This window comes from Chiloscyllium plagiosum, unplaced genomic scaffold (genome assembly GCF_037043375.1).
Source record: "Chiloscyllium plagiosum isolate Xiang-an unplaced genomic scaffold, Cpla_swu_hap1 HiC_scaffold_3, whole genome shotgun sequence".
Taxonomy (NCBI): Eukaryota; Metazoa; Chordata; class Chondrichthyes; order Orectolobiformes; family Hemiscylliidae; genus Chiloscyllium; species Chiloscyllium plagiosum.
Window position 1 is genome coordinate 39,381,460 of NW_028270141.1, and position 24,646 is coordinate 39,406,105.

Genomic DNA, 24,646 nt, shown 5'->3' on the forward strand with positions numbered 1-24,646 from the left:
ACTATGGTAGGACCAGCTGGACCTTAAGGCAATGAAATCTTTCAGCTGCAGTGTATTTGAAGGTTGACATATGGTGCCCCCAAAGTGATGTATGGCCAGTGGAAGCTGGTAATCCTCTCAATACTGTACACTTTTTGCTTTTGGTTCTTGTAAAGTATTCTGTTATCCTGGAATTCAGAGCCTTGGTGATCTCTGTAACGTAACATGGATGGCAAAGGGGTAGAAGCTGCAAATATCACCTGGAAAAAAACCTGACTCATAAAGGCTAATGATTACAGTCAGCTTCATAGCCACTGTAGTAAAATCTTCACTCCACTCTGAGGTAACAGCAGATGGAAGACATTTATGAAAAAGTCCTTTGTGAAGTGAAGATATTTGAAACATTGCTTCTTGCTGAGGTCAGGTTGGAGAATTTTCTCTGATACCCTGCATGGACAGGGCTTCCTGCTGAGAATCCTCCTTCCCTCTCCAATGCAACCAGCAGCTTGTCCTACTCTGTTTTTCTTTAATCATTCTTTGTCATGTTGCAGGCCAAAGAGAATACCTATTGCTGTACACATTTCTAAAAGGATGTAGTTGCAGAATCCTTGAAAGCAGAACAAAGTTCTTCAGCATTGCTACACCACTTTTTTAAAATTCACTTGTCGAAGGTGGGTTTCATTGGATGGACCAAAATCTATTGCCGATCCCTAGTTGTGGTGAGTTGCCTTCTTGAACCAGTGAAGTCCATGTGTTGTAGATACATCCACAATGCCTTTGGGAGAGAATTCCAGAATTTTGACCCAATATGGAAGTACATGACCATATTGAACGAATGGCAATATACTTCAAAGTCAGATGGTAAATGGCTTGGAGGGGAACTTAGAAGTGGTGATGTTACCATATGTGCTGTGCCCTTGTCCTACTAGATGGAAGTGGTAATGGGCTTGGAAAGTGCTCTCTAAGGATCTTTGGTGAATTTCTGCAGTGTATCTTGTGATGGTACACCCTGCTGTGACAAAGCATCAGCGATGGAGTGAGGGGATGTTTGTGCACATAATGCCAATCAAGCGGGCTGCTTTGCCCTGCTTTGTTCTACATGATTTATTAACTTTACAAAACTTCAGAAACCACCAAATATGTTTGCAGTTGCAGCATAAAGCATCAGAAATCAATTGTCGAAAAGAGTAGCGCTGGAAAAGCACAGCAGGTCAGGCAGCATCCAGGAAGCAGGAGAGTTGACTTTGAGATGTTGACTCTCCAGGTCCTCGATGCTGCTTGACCTGCTGTGCTTTTCCAGTGCCACACTTTTCGACTCTGACTCTTCAGCATCTGGAATACTCACTTTCTCCCAGTATCAGAAATCAATTGACAGTTAACCTGAAAGTAACACTGTTTAAAAAACACTGTTGAGAAGAGAAGCATACATTTTCATGTTTAAGAAACAATGCTACCTGGATCTTTGAAATCCAAAATAGCCACTAGTTTCTAATCAGTGTCAACTCTGGTGAATGTTACAATTTGCTCAATCTGCATACCTTTGACAGATGCACAATATCGTGGATGCTGATTTGGAGCCAAAAAGGCAGATATGGCACCAAAGTGCTAAAATGCTAAATTGTGCGACAAATCATCTGGATGTGGTCACTGTAAGACCCGTCCCTGCAGCTGAATAGCCCACCGAGAGTCAATATTCAGGTCCACACATGAAGATGGCCAATTAGTTGAGAGCCATGATCAATTTTTAAGAATTATTCCAGTGAAAAAACAGATATTGCTGGAAAAACTCAGCAAGTCTGGCAGCATCTGTGGAGAGGAATCAGTTAACGCTTTGGGTCCAGTGACCTTTCTTCAAATCCTGGACCCAAAACATGAACTCTGATTTCTCTTCACAGATGCTACCAGACCTGCTGAGTTTTTCCAGCCATTTCTGTTTTTGTCATTATCTGGGACCACATGGCACCAATTGTTAAAGTTCACTTGAGAATGAAACTTTAAAAAAGTTCTGGGATTTACATATCAACGAACTGAAACAAACACGGTCATTCTAAAAGATATGAGACTTAACAAACAATCCAGGTATTTTTCAATATATAATTTCAGTTGCATCACACTGTAAACCTTTGCTATAAATTCTGTGTCTTATGATCTTACACTTCACAACTACCTCACGAAGTAGCAGTGCTCCGAAAGCTAGTGCTTGCAAATAAACCTGCTGGACTATAACGTGGTTTTGTGTGATTTTTAAACTTTGTACACCTTGAGACAGATACTCTAACTCATCTTCTGGTCTCTGCTCAGTCTCACCCTTCCCCAATTTCTTCAACCACCAGTCGTTACCTTTCAAATATCCTGAGATTGTGAAGGATATTACCCAAATACAAATCCACCTTTTTGCTCTGCTGATTAATCGGACTGATTGAACAGCTGTTTATTCAAAGAGTTGGCACAGGCACAATAGGCCAATATTTTCCTTTTGTAATGTACAGTTCTATGATTCCCCTGATTTCTATTTCGTCTCAATATCACAAATACCACCTTCCACACATTCATTCACCTTTTGTTCTAACTTCCTGCTCAGTCACTGACTTTACACCAGCTGTGAAGAACCCAAGAATGGTCATTAAAAATAAATGCGAGTTAGTTTCGAACCAAGTAGTTTCTAATTGAATCAGAGAGGAAACAATGTTGTGTAATTGCGAAAGAAACGGATGGGTTAAGACTTGTAAAAAGGCAGAGAAGGGCACAGTCAAGATAGTTTGTAATCCTCAGTGGAAGTTAATGATTTTCGAGAGCATGAAGGAGTGGGGTGCTCTACCCTAGCAGAAATTAAAAAAAATTAGAATGATTAGCCACATATTATGAGCTTAATTCAGTATTAGTACATTTATTTATTTGTTCATCCACATGGATTAATTAAACATTATTGCTTATTTTTGAAACTAGTACATTCCTAGGCATGGTACGACACAGGTCAGATATAGCTTGCTCTGTGTTGTTAATAGTAAGTACTTCATCTTAAACCTCTGCCAAGAACAACCTATTCTCCAATGTAATACTTCCAGTTCCCTCACATCTGTCTTTGTGGTTTCTCACTCAGAGATTGTTATTAATATGCAAATTCCTGTGGGTATTTTTCAGCTACAGATGTAGCCTGTCTGAACTCATTCTTGTTGGGATTGTTATACACAAGGGTCAGAAACAGTAAGACAGACAATCACAGATGTGGCAAGACATGGAAAGGTACAGTGACAGAGGGGGTGATACTTTATGGCAACAGTGAAATTATACTGTTATTATTTGTTATAACTGTTATAACTTAATTATAATTAAGTTAGAGATAGTTTAGAATGACAGTCTAGTTCACAATCAGGCCATTCTTCACGACTGGCTGGGACTACTTTCACCTACAGAGACCCCAGATTTCCTTTGGTCGAGAAAGGAGTTTGTCTGGTCACTGCAGTGACATGTGTACCCATGAAACATTTTTGTACTTTTCTAATAATGAATCAGAAGGGGCAGATGGCCTGTCACCAGGTGCAGAAGATAGCAGGGATTGTTGTGGACTTCACTGCTGTCATGCACAGCAATGCTAGAAAAGAATAACTTGCTGTGGATTTTGATGAAATAAACAGCAGTTTTGCTGAAGGTTATTTGCCATGTTATTTATTATAAATTGATGTCTGCTCCTTAAGAGTAGAATGCAGCCAAACAACAAGATATTAACATTTTTGTAATTCTGGCCATCAGATTTCCCACCCTTCTGATCCATGGCCACTTTGCACCTGGGACTAGAATGTCAGTATGTGTGAAGCAATCTCTATTAGCCCTTCCCAAACAAACATAAAGGACACATAGGAGACGGGCTATGTAGTCCAGACAGCCACACAAAAGAAGCAGGTTTGTCCAAGGACTGAGCTATCATGATATAAGGGTTAATCAGTAACGAGAGACTCTTGGTCCAAGCACAGAATTAGTTATCTCTTATGACATGCCCCTCAAGTACACTAAAAAAATGGCAAGTGGGCAGTAAGAAAGTATGCTTAAACACTGGGAGGAGACTTGATGGGTAGAATTTAACACCCCTCTCCTGGGTGCGGGCTGGAAGGGAGACTGGCTGGATAACAGGGCAGGAGGTTGGAGAGCACATTGTCTATCCAAGTCCACCAAATTAGATTCTGAGAGATTTGGGGGGACAGCGAGGCTGTCAAGGTTCACTTGAGGGTCTCATCGCACCTCTACTCTGTATGCTAGCAACTCTGTAGGTCAGAGGTACATCCTTCATGGGTACATTGTGTCCAAAGAGGGACCTGCTGGTGGTAAGAGCTGCCCTATAGTAACAATCTTTCACTTGGATTTACCACAGTACTGGTGGTGCTACTAATGGCAGAAGTCAGAAATAAAAGGACAAGGATGGAGAGTGAGTCATCTAGAAGATAGTTTTCAGGTCAGTGAATAATTAGCAGACCATGAGTACATAAGGAAAGTGAATGAACATTGAACAATGAAATTGAGGAGCCAATAGGCATGAGTTGAAATGGATATTGCAGGGAGAGGGAAATATTAGATTTTTGCTCAAATTTACCATCTGGATACATGGGTAGCACTGGAAAACTTAAATTATTTAACTTTCAATTGGCAAGATAATCAACATATTTCTGTTCACATAAGAAGCTTTCAAAATCTAATACATTTGGATAAAGGCAAAAAAAAGTTCAAGTTAGTTTGGGGAAAGACATTTGAGTGTTTGTCTGTCACTTCCTAATTTTGATTGGCTAGGCAGCTATCTTTGATTTAAGCTCTCCAAATTCAAAGTGAAATACCAAAACAGCCTTAAATTAAAGTATTTACATCAAGCCAAATGTTTGAGCAAAGTGAAGATATTCACTTCATACATTGCTGTTATTGGCCACAGCAGCATTTTGAAGCTGCTCCCTGACTGAGATCAGCTGTCCCAACTCAACATAGGGATTCAGCTGTTGCGCTTCCTGATGCGTATTGTTTGTTTACTCAATTGATAATTTTTCTGAGCTGCCAAGGGACCTATTAGTCAAGTTTTGATTCAAGTTAAGACTTTTTAATCTACAAACCAATGAATGAACTTCTCACCCATTTCCCAAGTAACTCTCCCCTTTCTTCAAAGACCTGGTGGAAGAAGAAAAGAATATATTAGAATTAAGAAGTTGAAAATCACACAATACCAGGTTATAGTCCAACAGGTTTATTTGGAATCATGAGCTTTCAAAATGCTGTTTCTTCATCAGATGGTTGTGGAGCAGAATCATAAGACACAGACTTTATAGAAACAGGATTGCAATGTCATGGAATGTACTATTAAACAAATTTAGTTTCAATAATTTTAGAACGACCATGTTCATTTTGGTTCCTTCATATGTAAACTGAGAACTTTTTTAAAGTTACATTCTCAAGATAGCTTTTAACAACAAGTGTCATCTCAGCTCAGATAATGCATTTAAGGTCTGTCTGTGTCCCAACGTTAGGTCAGACTGATTCTATTTCTAAAGTGGGATTGAGAATTAAATTAAAATTAAATTAAATTATAATTAAAATACAACCTTTGTGGAGATATCCAAGGCAACCCAACAAAAGTCTGTCAGTTTCTTTTTAGCACAGGTGTAAAATTTCAAATCCAAGTTGGCAGCAGAGTAGGACTCTTTAGCTGGAAGTCATCTGCTCCATTCATTTCTTTCCTTTATTACTTTCTCTTTTTATGTTTATTTTTCTTTCTTTCTTCTTACCTACCTCCTGTTCTTGAGTATTATGAGAAGTCATCGCAAACTCCTGGCTTCAGTGTGGATTACCATCCTTGAAGTGAGGCTGTTGCAGACCCCCCAGTCTCCAGAGCCTCAATGTGAAGCCAGTGCGGATTTCCAGCCTCAGTGCTAACCTCCAGCCTCAGCACAGACTCCTGGCCTCGAGGTGAAGCCAGCGTGTACTCCTGACCTTGACAGCCTCAAGGTGAAAATAGCATGGACTTCCAGCCTCAGCAAAAACTCTGGCCTCCCAGGCTCAGTGTAGGCATCCCGCCCTCAGCACAGACTGGAGGAAAAGTGCAGGTGCGCACTGGGTTGGAAGAACTATAACTCTGAATTTTTTATTTTATTATTTATCTAATTTATTCCTTTGATTTTGTACTTGTGTACGTAAGATGGCATGGCGGTCTGTAATGTTGGACTTTTTATTTCTTTACTTTTACAATTTTTTCCTAAGAATTTGTACTTCAGAATCTGTACTGGGGTACCTTTGCACCTAAGATAGCACCGTAAGTAGCAAATTATAAACATTTCACTGAACTCATGAGAGTGCATGTGACAATAAGGCTAATTCTAATTCTAACTACATCTGATATCCAGACCATAAACAGCAATCTTTTTTAAGAAAGAGAAAACCATTATTTGTGGCCATGTGAGGATTAGGAATTGTGAAGAACCAACCAAGACAACGTGGTTAGCAAAATGAGTATTAGTAATCAGTGCCATTAAAGTTGCAAGCAGTTTGTCCTCAAACAATTAGATGCAATACGAATGCATTAGAGCATGTACCTCATAAACTGAGCAACAGTACAGGCAACAACTGTAAAATTACATTCAGTTGCTTAGTAATACAGAAGTTGAACAGTGCTGAAATGAGACAAGCTGTTGAGCTTTACACTCAGCACTTATTAGGACAAATGCAAGAATGCCAAATTTCAAACCATCAACGCAATTTATACTACCGGAAGATATGATGCTGATTGGTTGGAAGTTGATTGTAATTGATTGAAGTAGTGCCATGGAGAAGATAATAGAGATCTACAGGCTCCCCAACAAGGTGTGAGGCTTATACAATTTCATTTTTGTTTTGCAGAGGGTAGTCCCTGCACCTGAGGGGAAAGTGATGGGAGTCCAAAAAAGCCCTAGAGAGTGCGGAGGACTCGTCACCCCGGACATATCTGAGGAGGAAAGACGTGTCTGCGAAATGTAAGGGGGAAGGGGGTGGGCATCTGTAATGACCATTTTGGGGGTCCTGGGCAGGTTTGAGGACGTAAAAGACTCCTCTGGTCTTATCAGCATCGTCCCTTCCATCTCAACTCCTTCATACCCACCACCACCACCTCCCACCAATCATTGCTTCAGCAAAATACTCATTATTTGTCAAAAGAATTTATCAACCTGGTAGCTATTAGTACACTCAGTTCAGTAAGTGTTACCCAGAAGTAGAACCACATCTAACAAGCACCATTTTGATTTGGGTCTTGCATGAATGGTAGATACTTTGCTTATTAGGAATAACAGAAAGAACATCGGTTTGATTGATTACTCAATCATTCAGACTTAAGATTTATGTTGTCATGGATCTGTATCTAGGTCCATATAATCCTCTGTTCTAACTTTGAATAAAACTAACGAAACCTCATGTATAACAACTGACAGTGACAGAATTAAGGAATCCTTTCTCTCAAATTTTATTTCAAATACTGCTTATGCTTAGAAGAGAATTTAAGTCAAAAGGTGTGAAATAAAACTTCTTCCATTTAATACATTTGGATGGAGTTGTATGTCAAACAGGTTAGTTAGCATGAATATAATAGCAAACTATTCTTTCCTGGCAGCACCTTCCCATGTTACATGAGGATTAAATAAGAACAATTTGGCTGATCACCTCTTATATACAGCCACTTATTGCTCATCATGATAAACCAACTCATTGAATAGACATTGAACAAAAAAAGTAATTACCATACAGCCTGTTTACCATGGTTTTTACAAAACATTTCTCTTTGGTAATATAAAGTCACATTCCCTTGCCTTGTCATTAGTGGGCTGGTGGTTCAGGGGTGTCCATGTGCTCATCTTGGTCTGCATTTTAGGCCCATTCATGATCTTGGATGGTGCAAATGCCATTTTGAAATCAATTCCTTCTGGTGCAGAGTCACTCAATTCAACTGGAATGTAAAAGGAAGAACAACAATGCCTAAACCATGTCATAATCTAACCAAGAGCCAATGATTCTGACTCAAGCATCTACGTGTCAACCAGCCTAATTTAACAGATGGTTGTAGTTGCTGGAGGTTAGTCATCTCTGCTTCAGGACATCCTTACATAAATTCTTTAGGGTAAATACCTCTAATCAATTTGTTCAAACATGTTAAGACACACATTTGAACTAGCACTTTAACTGAGGGCTCCTAACTCAGTGACAGGAACACTACCACTATGTCACAAGAGGTCAGTTCCACAGGGTACTGTCCTAAATCCAATCATCTTCAGCTACTTCATCCTTGATCTTCCCTGCATCAGAGCAATAGGGAAAGGCTGAAAATGCTGGGGCTGTTTTCTCTGGAGCATTGGAGGCAGAGGGGTGACCTTATAGACGTTTATAAAATCATGAGGGGCATGGAGAAGGTAAATAGACAAGGTCTTTTCTCTGGGGTGGGGGACTCCAAAACTAGAAGGCATAGGTTTAAGATGAGAGGTAAGATTTGAAAGGGACCTAAGGGGCAACTTTTCCATGCAGAGGGTGGTTCATGTATAGAATGAGCTGCCAGAGGAAGTGGTGGAGGCTGATAAAATTACAACATTTAAAAGGCATCTGGATGGGTATATAAATAGGAAGTGTTTAGAGGGATATGGGCCAAGTTCTGGCAAATGGGACTAGATTAGGCTTGGATATCTGGTCGGCATGGACAAGTTGGACCGAAGGGTCCATTTCAATGCTGTACATATCTCTTTGACTATGACTCTGCATGGTCAGAAGTCAGGATGTTGATGATTGTACAATGATTCAGCACCATTTGCAATTCCTCAGAGTCCAAGGGCAGCAAGACCTGGATAAAATTCTGGTTTGTGTTGATAAGTGGACTTGTACCGTACAAGTGCCAGGTATCCATCTCCAGCAGGAGAGATTCTAACCATAACTCTTTTATGTTCAATGGAAATACCATCATTAAATCTCCTATTATTAACATCTTGGGGTTACCATTGACCAAAAAATTGAACCGCATCAGTCATTTAAAAATTGTGACTACAAAAGTAGGCCAGAGGCTAGGAATTCTGTGGTGAGTAACTCACCTCCTGTCTCCCTAATGACTGTTCACCATTTACACGTCAGGAGTGTGATGGAATATTCTCCACTTGCCTGGATGGTTGCCACTTTAACAACATCCAGTAAGCTCAATACCATTCAGGACATAGCATCTTGTCTGATTGACATCCCAACCAACATCTTTAACGAGAAACCCAGAAGCTCAGACCAATGCGTTGAAGCTGTGTCCAAATCTCCCACCTAGTGAGATGAAATTCAAATGAAATTTGGAATTGAAGCTAGTCTCAATAATAACAAAACTGTCATTGATTAGTTATAATAAAAACTGAATCTGCCATTCTAACCTGGTCTGACAGACGGGATCCCAGCCCCACAGCAAGGTGGATGACTGTTTACTTCTCTGAAATGGCTGAGCAAGCTGCTCAGTTCTAGGTTTGTTGGGCTGGGTAACAAATGCTGGCCCAGTACGCCCATATCTCACGAAAGAATGAAAAGAGAGACTATTTCAAACCCATCCAAGAGGCAGTGGAAATCTTATGAAAGTCAGGGAGACGAGGCACTGCTGCCATCGAAAACCCGAGTATCTAGTAGCGGCCGGCTGCAGACACTCGTCAGTACAGTAAAGGAAAAGGAGCCAGCAACAATTTTTTAGGAACAATTCTCCCCTTCCCACCCCCTACCTCTACACTGGCTCGGAGCCAAGGGGGACAGATCCACACTTTGGGATATCAGTTTGGGGGTTAATTGCTACGCCATTATTTGCCGGCACCATGTTGGATCGCGGATTATTTCATGCCACCCTGTTGCTGTCATTTTCTCACCTTCCTTCAGCTCATACAGCTAGCTACAGGCGCCATCTCCGGTTTGGCCTCGCTCGGTTTCTATGGCAACAGGTTCCCCTCACCATCTTCACTCGCCGATGGCCGCCTGACCAATACCATCGTTCTTTCAGTGTCACGGGGCCAGGGGCGCAGGTACGCGTTGCCGGGGCAATGAGCATCGTCGTTTACCATTCGCCACGTCCTGGTAGCCAATCAGGCCTCGTGTCGGAGGCGTGGTGCTGCTGCCGACGAACGGTCGGGATGGAGATCGGTTTGTAGTGAACGGTGAGAAGCGATAGCGAGGGGGGTTTGTTCGTTGTACGTGTGGCGACGCGGAACAGACAAGGATAAGGCCGAGATATGCAATGACTGTTAGATTGTAGCGGGGAGCTAGATCCTAGGGGGTAGCGCCGCCGCAGTTGCGGCTTTCTCCTGTCCTAGTGGAGGGGGGGAGTGGGAGTCTTTCTCCATTCACCGTCACCCCCCCCCCCCGCGGGCCAAAGTAACACCCGGCTCCAACCGGTTTCGACTTAAACATACCCGGTCCCGGATTTTCAGTGTACATCTTGAATGGCCGGGATGCATGCTGTGAGGGCTTTTAATCTTTGTTAATTTGTTTACATGTCTGCATCCTCTCTTGCTGAGGTTGTGGAGGGTGACGCTTCGACTTGTTCCGTTTGTATACCGGGGGAAGGCTGAGTTTCATTCATTGTGTATCCTTTCAGCTCGGTGTTACCTCGGTGTTTTTTTTTCTTATTCAGCAAGGAGATTATTTTGCAATGTTTCTTTTCTATTTAATTTCTTTTCTTAAAAAACAGTCTCCGGATCTCTGTTTTACTTTAAGTGCATTTAAAATAATTTTCGAAATGCGGGGAGCTGTCAGACAACAAAAGAATGGACATTGCAGATGTTGAGAATCTGGAATACAGGCTTTGGAAACGTTTAGGTGATGCTGTGCCTGTATCTCGAAATGTCACAGTAATATATCCGTTCTTTCAGTCTTTTTTGTACACCCGTCCCTCAAGTTTGCATATAAGTTTTGGTCTTGATTGGGCAGAGGCCATTGGGTTGAATAAGTTAGATATGTGAACACAATAATCAGGTGTTTTTGCTGTAAATGCATTATAGTTTGTTACTTCCTTTGTGCTATTGCAGATTGGCTACAGAACCTTCTGGTGGGAGATGAAAAGTCAGAGGTTATGATCTGTGTTTTTAACAACAGGGAAAGAAAAAAATAGATGAGATCCTCTGGGCAGAGGTGAGGAGTTAGGATAAAACTGAAAATCAAGATGTTGGAGGTAGTAACTTTAATATTATTCTCAACATCAACTATTAGTGAGCATAGAAGAGGGGGTTAGAGCAGATGGATGGTTGATGTGATGTAGGAGCGAGGGCTTTTGTTTCCTGGACATTGGGACCACTTCTGGTGGAGGTGGGACCTATATTAGTATGAGAGTTAGCACCTCAACTGAGCTTGGACAACTTTCCATGTGGGAGATTTGCTAGTATTGTTAAGCAGCGTGTAAACTAGTTTGGTAGTGGAGGCAGTCATAGAGATGTACAGCATGGAAACAGACTCTTCGGTCCAACCTGTCCATGCCGACCAGATATCCCAACCCAATCTAGTCCCACCTGCTAGCACTCGGCCCATATCCCTCCAAACCCTTCCTATTCATATACCTATCCAAATGCCTCTTAAATGTTGCAATTGTACCTGCCTTCACCACTTCCTCTGGCAGTTTATTCCATACACGTACCACCCTTTACTACAATTTCCAACCCCTTCCAGTAATATGGTGAGAAGAGCTGTATACAAAACTCCAGTTGTGGCTGAACCAGTGTCTTATATAGTTACATCATTTCATTTAGATTCAGTGCCTCCTCTAGTGAAGGCAAGCACCTCATATGCCTTTTTTTATTTACCACATTATCTGTTGACCTAGCTAACTATTTCATGGATCTGTGGACATGCACTTTAATGTCCCTCTGCTCCCTCTACCCCTGTCAATTTATTATGTATTCCCTTGCTTTGTTTGCCACCCAAAATGCATTATGTTGCACTGCTCAGGATTTGCCACTTTTCAGCCCACTGAACCAAATCATTTGCAGGATGTTTTCCAGGTTGGGGCTGACAAGTGTCAATTAACACGTCTGTCACACAAATGCCAAGCGATAACCATCTTCAACAAGAGAGAATCTAACCATTCTCCATTGACATTCAGTGGTGTTACCATCACTGAATTCCCACTTAGAATTGCAGATGCTGGAAATCAGAGACAGAAACAGAAATTGTTGGAAAAGCTCAGCAAGTCATAGAGATTTACAGCATGGAAACAGACCCTTCGGTCCAACCTGTCCATGCCGACCAGATATCCCAACCCAATCTAGTCCCACCTACCTACACCCGGCCCATAACCCTCCAAACCCTTCCTATTCAGATACCCATCCAAATGCCTCTTAAATGTTACAATTGACCCAGCCTCCACCACTTCCTCTGGCAGCTCATTCCATACACATACCACCCTCTGCGTGAAAAAGTTGCCCCTGAGGTCTGTTTTATATCTTTCCTCTCTCACCCTAAACCTATGCCCTCTAGTTCTGGACTCCCTGACCCCAGGGAAAAGACTTTGTCTATTTATCCTATCCATGCCCATCATAATTTTGTAAACCTCTATAAGGTCACCCCTCAGCCTCCGATGCTCCAGGGAAAACAGTCCCAGCCTGTTCAGCCTCACCCTATAGCTCAAATCCTCCAACCCTGGCAACATCCCTGTAAATCTTTTCTGAACCCTTTCAAGTTTCACAACATCTTTCCGATAGGAGACCAGAATTGCATGCAGTATACAAATGGCTAGTTCTCCCTGTATTCAGTGAGGTCTAACCTTGCTCACCAGTCTCCCATGGGGAACCTAGTCGAACGCCTTACTGAATTCCATATAGATCACATCTACAGCTCTGCCGTCATCAATCCTCTTTGTTACTTCCTCAAAAGTCTCAATCAAGTTTGTGAGACATGATTTCCCACGCACAAAGCCATGTTGACTATCCCTAATCAGTCCTTACCTTTCCAAATACATGTACATCCTGTCCCTCAGGATTCCCTCCAACAACTTGCCCACCACTGACATCAGGCTCACTGGTCTCATGAAAGTAAGTTTTGATGGAACAGAATTGGAAATGGAAGGTAGAAACTTAGTAATTGAATCTGTATGGCATTGGATATGAAGGTTAAAAAGACAAGATTTGGCAGTACTTGAGGGTATATGATTTGATGAGTTTAATAAATAACGCAGGAGAGCTGAGCACAGATCGTAACATGGCAGTATGATATCTTAATTATCACAGAAGCATGACTTAAACAGAGACATGAATGGGAGTGCAACGTACCTGACTTCAGGGTTCTGGATGTAGGTTTGCTCGCTGAGCTACAAATCTTCTCAAAACTCGCTATGACTTCATGCTTTTCAGATATGATAGAGTAGGGGATTGAAAAGGAGTGGGTACTGACATTTAGTTGAAGAACTGACATTTAGTTTGAGCACTGATATGTTAGAGAGAACTTCAAATGAGGTGAAATGGATTGAACCAAGGAATAAAAAAGGAGCTGTCACAATAGATCCCTAAGCGGTCGGAGGCAATTAGAAGGGAAATATATAGGTAGCTCTCTTGGGTGTAAAAAGAAAAAAGCAGCAATGGTAAAGAATTTTAAATTACCATAATATTAACTTGGATAGTTTTAATGTAAAAGGAATGAGAGTAAAAAATTCTTGAAGTACATTCAGGCGAACCTTTGAGCTGGTATGTAGCAAGTCCAACCAAAGAGGATGTGCTTCTCGACTTAATTTTAAAAAGAAGCAGGGCAGGTGGAAGAAGCAGCATTTTGGTGGTAATGATCATAATTTAGTTGCTGTTTTCCATTACTATGTCAACAGTAAGAACTGTGCTCAAGCTAAGATAGAACTTAAATTCCTGTTCTAAAATAACAGGAAGTGCTGGAGAAACCCAGCAGTTCCGATAACATATGTTAAAAGGGAAATGAGAATTAATGTTTCAAATCCATATGACTGTATTTTGTTCCAAAGAAGAGTCAGAAAGTGTTGGTTGAAATGGAAAAAAAAACAGAAAGCAATTGCAATTCTTGAAAGAATATTGGTAAGTAAAATCAAGACAAATGCGAAGATGTTTTATGAATACTTTAAGAGTAACAGAACAACTAAAGAAAGTGTAAGTTCATAGAAGTCTCAAAAGGTATGTAGATGTAATAATATAGATATGGCTCTTAATGAAAACTTACAAAAGAAAGGGTTAATGCAGACATTGTATTTAAGGAGGTGTGTGAAATATTTTGTGACAAATGTGGGAATGAGGAGATATATAAGGGAATAGTATCCTTCAAAGTGATGGATTACTGGAGCTAGATGAACTGCACCCCCAACTGTTGGAAGAAACTAGACAGGAATAGCAGATGCTCTGACCATTTTCCTATCTTCACTCATTCAAAAGTGCTGGAGGATTGGAGGGCTAATAATGTTGCATTTTTAAAAAATATTTTTATTAAAAATATTTTCTTTACAAAATTATAAAATTACAAAAATATGAAAATGTAACATTATAACAACAAAAACAATAATAAACAATAAAGTAACTACTATACTACTGTACAAAAGAACTCACAACTACACTCATTATGCATCAATAAATAAGTAAATAATGCCTTCGAGAGCATCGATCATTAAATCCACATTTGTTTGAAATTCTTCCTCTCCACATTAGGCTTATTAAACTAAATTATCATGGTGAGACAAAAACCTGAACTAAAATGGCTGGCAGATCTGCTTCCAAATAATTCAGAATGGGCTGCCATATCTTTTAAAATTGTCTGTTTTCTGGTGCAAGAAAGTCCAAAGGAATGTGTTCTGTAATTAACTTATGCCACACTGACAGACCTGAGAAGTTCTCAGACACCCAGCAAATCAGAATGTTCTTCCTTGCACAAAATGTGAGGATGCTAAAAAGTTTTCTTCCATGTACGTCTAAGGGAGATAAATTTGACAAACCCAGAAGAGGAGAAAACAGGTCCACCTTGACTTCAGTCCCTAAGACCCTCTCTATTACTCCTGCCACAGCGCACCAATATGTACAGAGCCTGTGGCAGGACCACAAACAATGAATGAGAGTACCTGTATTTATTTTACATTTGGGACACATTGAAGATGCACACTGTTTAAATTTTGCAAGACGGTCTGGGGCCAGAGGAGCCCACTGAAGAATCTTTAACTGTATAGTATCGGTTCTATAACATATTGAAATCTTCATTGCATTTTCACAAATGTCCTCCCAAGTTTTCGGAGTGATCTCCACACAAACTCTCGTAATTGCTCGATATCACCTGAGGAACCTCTTCCGCAACAAATGATATAGAGTACTCACTGAAAGATTGCTCTTCACCTGAAGCACTCTGTTTTCCATATCAGATCTATAACACTTAGAAGCACAGTCTCTTTTTAGATAAAATCTCTGATCTGAAAAAGAACACAAGAGGTCCTTGCTTGATAATCTATACTTACGAGTTACTTGATCAAATTACATTAACGTTTCATCTTCAAACGGGTCATCCAAACAAGAGGCTCCCCTATCCACTTAGGACTTCAACCCAGGATCCATCGTCCCTGGCTGGAAACCTGGCATACCAACTATGGGAGTATGGAAAGATGTTTTAGACACATTACATTTGTCTCATTGTCCTCCATACATTGACAGTGTTAATAACTATTTGATTGCGGCAGTGTTCTGCGACTATCCTCACTTTGTCCAGAAATAACAGGTTAACAAGAGGACGCTTTGCCTCAGAGGCCTCAATGTTCAACCATATCGACGCCAAGTCCTCACAGGCCCAATCACACTGAAAACATAAAAGAGAGCTCAACTGTTATCTTCTGACGTCCGGGAGACCCACTCCTCCTAACCCGTGGGGCATTTGCAATTTTGTAAGCTTGATAAGAGGCTGCTTGTGGCGCCAAATAAAAGAACTAAACTAACCATTTAATTTCTGAAATGTTTGTCTCAGAAAAAGCAAGGGCAGCATCCGCAGAGGGTAAAATAAGTGAGGAAGAACATCCATTTTAATAAGAGCAACTCAACCTAGCCGTGATATTGGAAGGGCCCTCATCTTTGAAGTCTTCTTTAATCTTGTCAAACAAATGAACAAAATTAGCCTTGAATAACTGATCAAAACTAGGGTTAACCAAGAGACCCAAATGAAGAAAGCTTCCCTGTACCCACTTAAAGGGGAACCCACCTTCACGTCCAGTATTCCCCAAGACATCGCATAGGCTTAGCCTCCAATTTTGAAAAATTTATCTTGTAATCTGAGAAAAAGCCAAATGAATTAATACATTCTATCAACTGGGGCACTGAAACTGCTGTATTCAAAAGAAAAATGAGAACATCATCCGCATGTAATGTGATCTTATGCACCTTTGACCCTACCTTTGGGGCAGCTATATTAGAGTACCCACGAATAGCTCTGCCAGAGGCTCAATCATCAAAATGAAGAGCAAAGGTGAGAAGGGACAGCCTTGCCGACTGCCCCTACCAGTGTTAAAATGATCAGACCATATACCATTAGTGAGAATTGCTACCAGAGGATCAGTGTAAAGGACCCTTACCCATCTAGTAAACACTTCACCCAGGCCAAACTGCTCTCGGGTATAAAAAAGGTATGGCAATTCCACCTGGTCAAATGCCTTCTCCGTGTCCAAAGAAACCACCAACCATTGAACTGACAGTTGCTGGCACACTTCAATCATGTTAAGCAGTCTCATAACACTATTAGAAGATCTGCGACCCCATTCATAAAGATCGTCTGATCCTCCTTAACAATAAAGGGCAACACCCTTTCCAACCTCAATGCCAGAGTCTTCAATAAAATTTTAAAATCAGAGTTTAAAAGCGAGATGGGACTGTAAGGAGCACAGTCTTCCGGGGTCTTGCCTTTCTTGAGGCTAAGAGAGATATTAACCTCTCTCAAGGATGGTGGGAGGCAATCCCGACTGTGTGAATAGAGGTACGTATGTAGCATTGCTCCTGATGCTATGTTTACAATTTTTTTATAAAACTCACTGGGCAAGCCATCAGGACCGGGCGCCTTTCCACATTGAAGTTGCCACACCACCTCCTGTATCTCTTGGGCTGTTAACTAAGCACTAAGGAGTGACACTTGTTCAGCAGACACACCTAGAAGATCCAAATTCATGAAAAAAGACTCCCACTTATCCCATCTGTCCTCACAGCATTCAGACTGGTAAAGTTCAAAGTAAAACCTCCAAAACACCTCATTGATCTTTTTAGCATCGTAAGTAAGAGTCCCATTCCCTCCCCTAATAGAAACAATAGACTGGAAAGCATTCTCCCTGACCAAATATGCCAAGTATTTACCTAGCCTGTCACCATCCTCAAACATCTCTGCTTTGCAAAGGCAAGTTCCTTCCTTGCTGTATGCGTTAGCATGGAGTTTAAGGTGGATCAAAGGGCTGTGATCCGCTGGAGCTTAGTCGCTGATGGTCTACTGTTATATGCCGTCTCAGTTGCCTTCAGTAATGCCTCAAGCAGATGTTGCTGTTCTCCATTCTGTCGGTTCTGGCTGGCAGAGTATGAGATAATTATCCCTCTAGCATAGGCCATAGTGGTCTCCCAAAGAATGGACAGATTACTAGCTGTATCTGAGTTGGTGATCAAAAAAACTTCAAATTCCCTAGAGAAGTATTCTACAAACTTGCTGTCCTTGAGGATGAAGGATCCACTTGCCAGTACCTTGAGCCCATTGTAACACCCTTAATCTTAACCATTAAATACACTGCTGCATGATCAGAAATGGCAATATTCCTAATCAAACAGGATACCACCAAATCTAAAAAAGCCATGGGAGTTATGAAATAAGCAAACCTTGTGTGGCATTTATGAGGATTGGAAAAGAATGTAAAATCTCTGCCCATAGGGTGTAAGTGCCTCCAAATGTCTACCAACCCCAGTTCCACACACACATCACCCAATTGCTATGATTGTGAAGAAAGCTTTGGGGGGGCCTTTGGGATCTCCACCCAGCACAGGATCCATAAGGCAAATAAAGTCCCCCACCCACCCACCAATAATAATATGCCATGACGCCAAGGCCATCAGCTTAGTGTATCAGTCAGAAATTTAAGAAGGTGGGCCAGAGGGCAGTAGACATTCAAAACGCCATATTCCTCGCCTGGAAAGGGCCTTAAGAATAACAAACTTATCTTCTAACACAATCTACTAAATTAAATGGGAGACCCTTCCAGACAAGTATTGCAACTTCTCTGCGCTTGGTACTAAAAGATGAGAAAAACACCCAACGAAACCCACCTGCTGTAACTTCAAGTGTTCCTTATCATTGAGATGAGTCTCCTGTAACGGGGCAACAGCCACCCTCTCCTTTCTAAGGCTCGACAACACCTTTTTCTTTTAACTGGCGAATGAATCCCTCCAATATTCCAGGTGCACCATTTAAGAATGCTGCTAACCATGATCCTTTACAACCACCTTTGACCTGCAGAGAGGAAGGATTCGTCTTACAACACACTGAGCATACTTAAAAGGAGACTCGTAGAGCCTATTTACAAAAAAGCACAAAAAAATCCAACTATAAAACACAAAAGGCACTTAACAGGGGACTCTACACCCTGGCCACAGAGGACGCTTACATTTCCCACACATGCCACCATTCCCACCTTTCAGCTTGAGCAGCACCCCAAACCCAAGCAATGAAAGAAACCAAATAAAGGGCATTGTAAACACAAAGGTATAACAAAAACAGTGAGCACGCTGCTCTCCCCACAAAATATCAATACCACTCCAGCTCAGAGAGAAACAAAACCCACCAACAACAGCTTCTTTGGGAAAAGAGTGAAAGTACAAGAAATAAAAGCAAAACAAAAAAAAACCCAGACACTGTTGTCCATGTCAATAAATACATCAATGTTATTTTAAAGTGTCCAGGAAGTTTTTGGCTTACTCCAAAGAATGGAACAACTGCACAGTCTCCTTGTAAGTAGTACGAAGCACCTCTGGGTATCACATTGAATATTGAATCCGAGGTCCTTCAACCTTCTCTTAACCTCCTCAAACAATTTCCTTTTCTGGATTTGGAGATGCCGGTGTTGGACTGGGGTGTACAAAGTTAAAAATCACACAACACCAGGTTATAGTCCAACAGGTTTAATTGGACGCACACTAGCTTTCGGAGCGTCGCTCCTTCATCAGGTGGTAGTGGAGGGCTCAATCCTAACACACAGAATTTATAGCAACAATTTACAGTGTGATGTAACTGAAATTATACATTGAAATTTCTGTTAAGCCTTTCATCTGTGAGAATACCATGACAGTTTCACTTCTTTCATGTGTAAATCACCAAACCTTTTTCTTTAAAAAGTTGCATTCTCGGGTTAGCTGTTAACAATGGTGATAGCTAGACAATGTGTTGAAGGTGTTAGCACCCTGTGTTCTATGCCATGGTTTAGATTGATTCTAATCTAAAAAGTGAGATAACGGAGTTTTACATGATTTCATGCATTTTTTGAGCAAAGTACAATGTAACCCTGCAAGTAGAAATTCACCCCACTAAATATATGTGTGCATGTGGGTGTTTGTCTCTCTGTGTGTGTCTATCTATCTGGGTTGAGGTTGTGTGTGTGTGTAGTGAGCGCAGAGTGTCTTAAGTCTGCGAGAGGGTGCATGTGAGAGTGTGTGTCTGTAAGAGTTTGTGGGTGTCTGTGTGCGCGTCTGTCTCTGTGTGTCCGTGTGTGTGTGTGTATAGGAGTGCCTGTGTGTGTAGGAGTATCTGTGTGTGTGTGTATAGTGCAATGGTGGTAATCTGTAATGTGACATGAACCCAAGGCCCGGTTGAGGCCCTCCCTATGGGTACCGAACTTAGCTATCAGCCTCAGCTCGGCCACTTTTCGCTGCTGCCTGTCCCGAAGTCCACCTTGGTGGATGGTCACCCGAGGGTCTGAGGTCGAATGTCCTGGACCACTATCTGTCTCATTCTTGGACACATGCATCTCCATCAAGGATGGACACCTCAGCACCGCACTCTATCACAAACCCACAGACAACCTCACAGTGCTACATTTCTCCAGCTTCCACACAAAACATATTAAAACAGCCATCCCCTATGGACAAGCCATACGCGTACACCGGATCTGCTCAGATGAGGAGGGACGTGACAGACATCTGGATGAATTCAGGGATGCACTCACAAGAACGGGGTACAATGCCCAGTTCCGACGTGCCACAGCAAGGAACCGTAATGACCTCCTCAGGAGACAGACACGTGCTGCAATCGACAGGGTACCCTTCATTGTTCGGTGTTTCCCAGGAGCTGAAAAACTACGCCATGTTCTTCGTGACCTGCAACACATTATCAATGAGGATGAGCACCTCACCAAGACCTTCCCCAAACCTCCACTACTTGCTTTTAAACAACCACCAAACCTCAAACAGATCATTGTTCGTAGAAAGCTGGCGGACTTTGGGACAGGCAGCAGCGAAAAGTAGCCGAGCAGAGGCTGATAGCTAAGTTCGGTACCCATAGGGAGGGCCTCAACTGGGATCTTGGGTTCATGTCACATTACAGGTGACCACCATTGCACTATACACACACACACACATACTCCTACACACACACACACACTGGCACTCCTATACACGCATACACATAGAAACACATATACACTGACGCGCACAGACACCCACACACACCCTTACAGACACACACACTCCCACACTCACACATGCACCCCCTCACAGACTTAAGACACTCTGCACTCACTACACACACACACATACACTTTCTCACACTCACAGCCCCCAACCCAGACAGACAGACACACACACAGACAGACAAAGACCCACATGCACACATATATTTTGTGGGGTGAATTTGTACTTTCAGGGTTTCATTGTACTTTGCTCAAAAACTACATGAATTCATGTAAAATTCTGTTATCTCACTTTTTAGTTTAGAATCAATCTAAACATCATGGCATAGAACACAGGGTGCTAACACCTTCAACATATTGTCTAGCTATCACCGTTGTTAACAGCTAACCTGAGGATGCAACTTTTTAAAGAAAAAAGTTTTGTGATTTACACATGAAAGAAGTGAAACTGTCATGGTATTCTAACAGATGAAAGGCTTAACAGACAATCAATTTTTCAATGTATAATTTCAGTTACATCACACTGTAAATTGTTGCTATAGATTCTGCGTGTTAGGATTGAGCCCTCCACGACCATCTGATGAAGGAGCGACACTCTGAAAACTAGTGTGCTTCCAATTAAACCTGTTGGACTATAACCTGGTGTTGTGATTTTTAACTTTTCTGGATCACTGCCATAGAAAAGTCCTGGAAAGGCATTATCTTAATTCCATCATAGGTCACCGTTGTTAACAGCTAACCTGAGGATGCAACTATTTAAAGAAAAAAGTTTTGTGATTTACACATGAAAGAAGTGAAACTATCATGGTATTCTAACAGATGAAAGGCTTAACAGACAATCAACCTTCTAGATGTTTCCATGACTCTCTGCTTGTCTCTGTAGCATTGAAATCGTATCCGAACCCAGCAGGATCGCTGACCCTGACCGGATCTGTGCATTGCAACCCGGTGAGCTCTGTCAACCTTCACTCGGTCTGCCTCGGCACCCCAGCCAACCAGTCTTCAAAAAACCCTGCTGGCTGCCCAACTTCTACTCCCTCCAGCAGGCCAATCATCTGGATATTTTTTCTTGAACCTCTATTTTACAGGTTATCAACTTTGCTCAGTCAGGGCCTGAACCTTTTTCTCAAGGGCATGGATCTGCCCCGCCGAGGACTCCTCAGCCTCTGATGCTGCGGTCTGCTGCTCAACCTCTTCATCTCGCTTACCAAGCCCTTCCAACTCCTTCTCATGCTTTTGCAGCATGGTTAAGATGGACTCCAGTTGATTATAAGTCTCTTCCCTCAACTTCAGATCAGCTGTTGGATCACTCAGAGTTCCTCCAAGATGTTCTGTTGTGCAGGCATTTCTTTCACAACTGCTGAGGGAAGGCCCACCCACTGTTTTCGAGTGTTGAGACTTGGCCGTTTGCTTCCCCTTAGTCATTCTCGCACGCTTGGAAAAGGATTTAAATGGTGTTTTACCATTTAACAATAATTTTTTTTCTGAAAAAAACTAAGGTGGGGAATGAAAAAAATTAATTCCTTGGGTTGGGATGCAGATCTTAGCAAGGCTGATCTATTCAGATTGCTGCCATTTTGAATCCCCGTTGCATTTTAAAAAATGGAATGAAGTATAGTCCAAAAAGTTATAGCCCAGTCTATTTAATTTTGATAGTGGGAAAAATATTTAAATCAATTCTTAGACACAGGACTAACAACCATTTAAGCGTAGAGTATTTGAGGATAGTCATTCCACTGACCAAGTCTGACCAAATCTTCTTCAGTTACTTAGCATCTTCCTCGCAGCTTCCTTGGGTCATTCATGAATAGGGAATATTAACACTTCCTTCCTACATCCACATCATTGATACACAATTTGAGCAACTGCACCCAAGTAATCACAGTAATCCACTTATCTCACAGGCTAATGACCTGTAAATTTCTGTTTGCTATTTACTGCCTGTAAGCTAATCCTTAAGTCATGTACATTACTACCTATTTTATATGTATTATTTTTGGTAACCAGTCTCTAATGGGGAGCCGTATCAAAAGTCTTCTGAAAATCCAAGTACTGTACTATATCCCTTTTATCAGTTATATTAGTAATGTTTTGTACTTTTAAGTGTAACGATGAATGGTATTAATATTCAAAAAATTACTTTTTACGGTGTCTTTCACTGTAGATGTCTCAAACTGCTTTGCTGCCAGTTGAGTGCTTTTGAAGTATAATTACCATAACTTTGGAAATGTGGAGGTCATTTTGCACATGAACAACTCCTACAAGCAGCAATGATCAAATATGTTTTTGTGATAATTAAAAAGTAAATATTGGCAAGGACACCAGAGCAACTCCTCTTTAGAATGATCACACATTCCATTTCATTGAGTCTGTACAACTCTTCGTCATCACTCTTAATCATGCACATCAAGAACATTACTGAAACTGTCGAGTACTATCCATGATGGATTTCCTGCATCATCCACAGCGTCGCTGATGGAATCTTTGTTTGCACCTTTGCCATCTGAAGTTATCCAATTTTTTTTTTTACAAGAGGTCTACACAAACTCGTAACTTGTGCAGAACTGTCTGTTTGCATCCTATTCCTTATAAACCCAGTGTCAGCAGACTCAACTTGCTGCCTGTACTCCAGTGTATTGATTTTAGAGTGCTCCATCAATACTTATCTTTGCATCTTCATGTATCCTTTATAGTCCTTACGTTATTTTGTGAAACTCTGTGACATGTTTCACTGTATTAACCTTACAAAGTTGATTTACTCTGTTTAAAATGAAAGATTATTCTTTACACAGTTGCCAGAAATGGAATCTTCATATCTTGCAAATTGGGTCTAAGTCTGTCGCAGGTTGGAGATTGAGAAGGAAATGCCCACTATCTTGCTGCAGTTAAATTTTCAGATTAGATTGCAGTTGTTTTGTTTTAATACTTTGAGTTACTGAAGTTATTTGTAATCATCCCAGTGCCAAAGAATGACTTACAAATGGCAGGTAATAAGATGCATGCAACTCAGTCTATGAAACATATAACTTTCAGAGAGACTATTTAAAATAGCTTGGTGGGAAGGCTCATTGAATTGGAAATGAAAAGTGAAATGACTATACAAATGACTGCATACTGTATCTTCATAATTGTTTGTAAACATAGCTAAAATTGTAAAGTGGGTTTAATGGAAGCTGTCAAGCAGGTTTTAATCCAAAATTCAAAAGGTGCAAAGTATAAGATTGTTGTAATTTTTAATTTTAGTGACCATCTTGGTCTTGTTTTTGACACGTGGTGCTGTACAAGGAAAATAAGTTTACTGATAATTGTACACTGTTTCAGTTGAAATTTTATCACTGGTTATGTTAGTTATGTGAAAAGGAAAAGAAATGCTTATATGTAGTATCATTCATAACCTCAGGTTGTTCCATGCACTTTACAGTGAGTGACGTACATTTGAAATGGAGTAATTATAATGTAGGAAGCTAGATAACTGATTTACACACAGCAAGCTATGGCCATCTGCAAAATGGTAATGACCGGATGCTCTGTTTGCTTGTGATTTTTATTGAAGAATAAATTTTTGCCAGACGGTCAAAGGAAGAACTCCCACCTCTTCTTAAGAAAGATAGTGCAATGTGATTTTACAGATGCAACTGGCAGATGATGTCTGATTAACAACTTACTCAAAAAATGGCACTTCTAACCATGCAGCAATTCCTCACTTCTGCACTGAAACATCAACCTCAGTGTTTGTGCTCAATTATCAGGAATTGGTATTAAATCCACAACCTTTTGTTTAGGAGGCAAGAGTGGTAACATCTGAACTATGATCATTATATGAATTCATATCCAAGGCTGCAGTCTCAATTGTTATCAGTATTTATACAGCTTTGAGTTATGAAAGACTGGCTTCAGTCAATTGTGATATGCAGGCCGACTGAACTGTCTGACAATACTGAGTGTATTGTGACCATTCTGCATTTGTGACCTGAACTGCAACAATAACCCTGTTTCTGTTTCCACAGATAATGGTGGACCTGCAGTGTACTTCTATCATTTTGTGTTTTTATTTCAAAT

General features: G+C 41.1%; 2 protein-coding genes across 8 annotated transcripts in view; one reads left to right on the plus strand and one right to left on the minus strand.

The window, feature by feature from the left end:
* Positions 1–9,943, minus strand: part of fbxo16 (F-box protein 16) — a 60,596-nt gene extending 50,653 nt beyond the window's left edge. For 4 of the 6 annotated variants that reach the window (XM_087978521.1, XM_087978516.1, XM_087978505.1 and 1 more), the window contains exons 1-4: positions 9,846–9,943; positions 9,051–9,264; positions 7,788–7,924; positions 5,089–5,124 (exon numbers count right to left, since the gene is read on the minus strand). In XM_087978521.1, coding sequence (XP_087834647.1) covers positions 5,089–5,124; positions 7,788–7,883 — 132 coding nt within the window. In that variant the 5' untranslated portion in view covers positions 7,884–7,924; positions 9,051–9,264; positions 9,846–9,943. The remainder of the gene's footprint in view (positions 1–5,088; positions 5,125–7,787; positions 7,925–9,050; positions 9,265–9,845) is intronic. The other 2 variants (XM_043680374.2, XM_043680357.2) reach the window with 2 other exon arrangements.
* Positions 9,944–10,043: 100 nt separating this feature from the next.
* The window catches only part of LOC122542503 (frizzled-3), a 107,832-nt gene continuing 93,229 nt past the window's right edge, over positions 10,044–24,646 (plus strand). Inside the window, exon 1 of one of the 2 annotated variants that reach the window (XM_043680324.2) lies at positions 10,044–10,130. The gene's annotated coding sequence lies outside the window, so the exon portion shown is untranslated. The remainder of the gene's footprint in view (positions 10,131–24,646) is intronic. The other variant, XM_043680304.2, reaches the window with a different exon arrangement.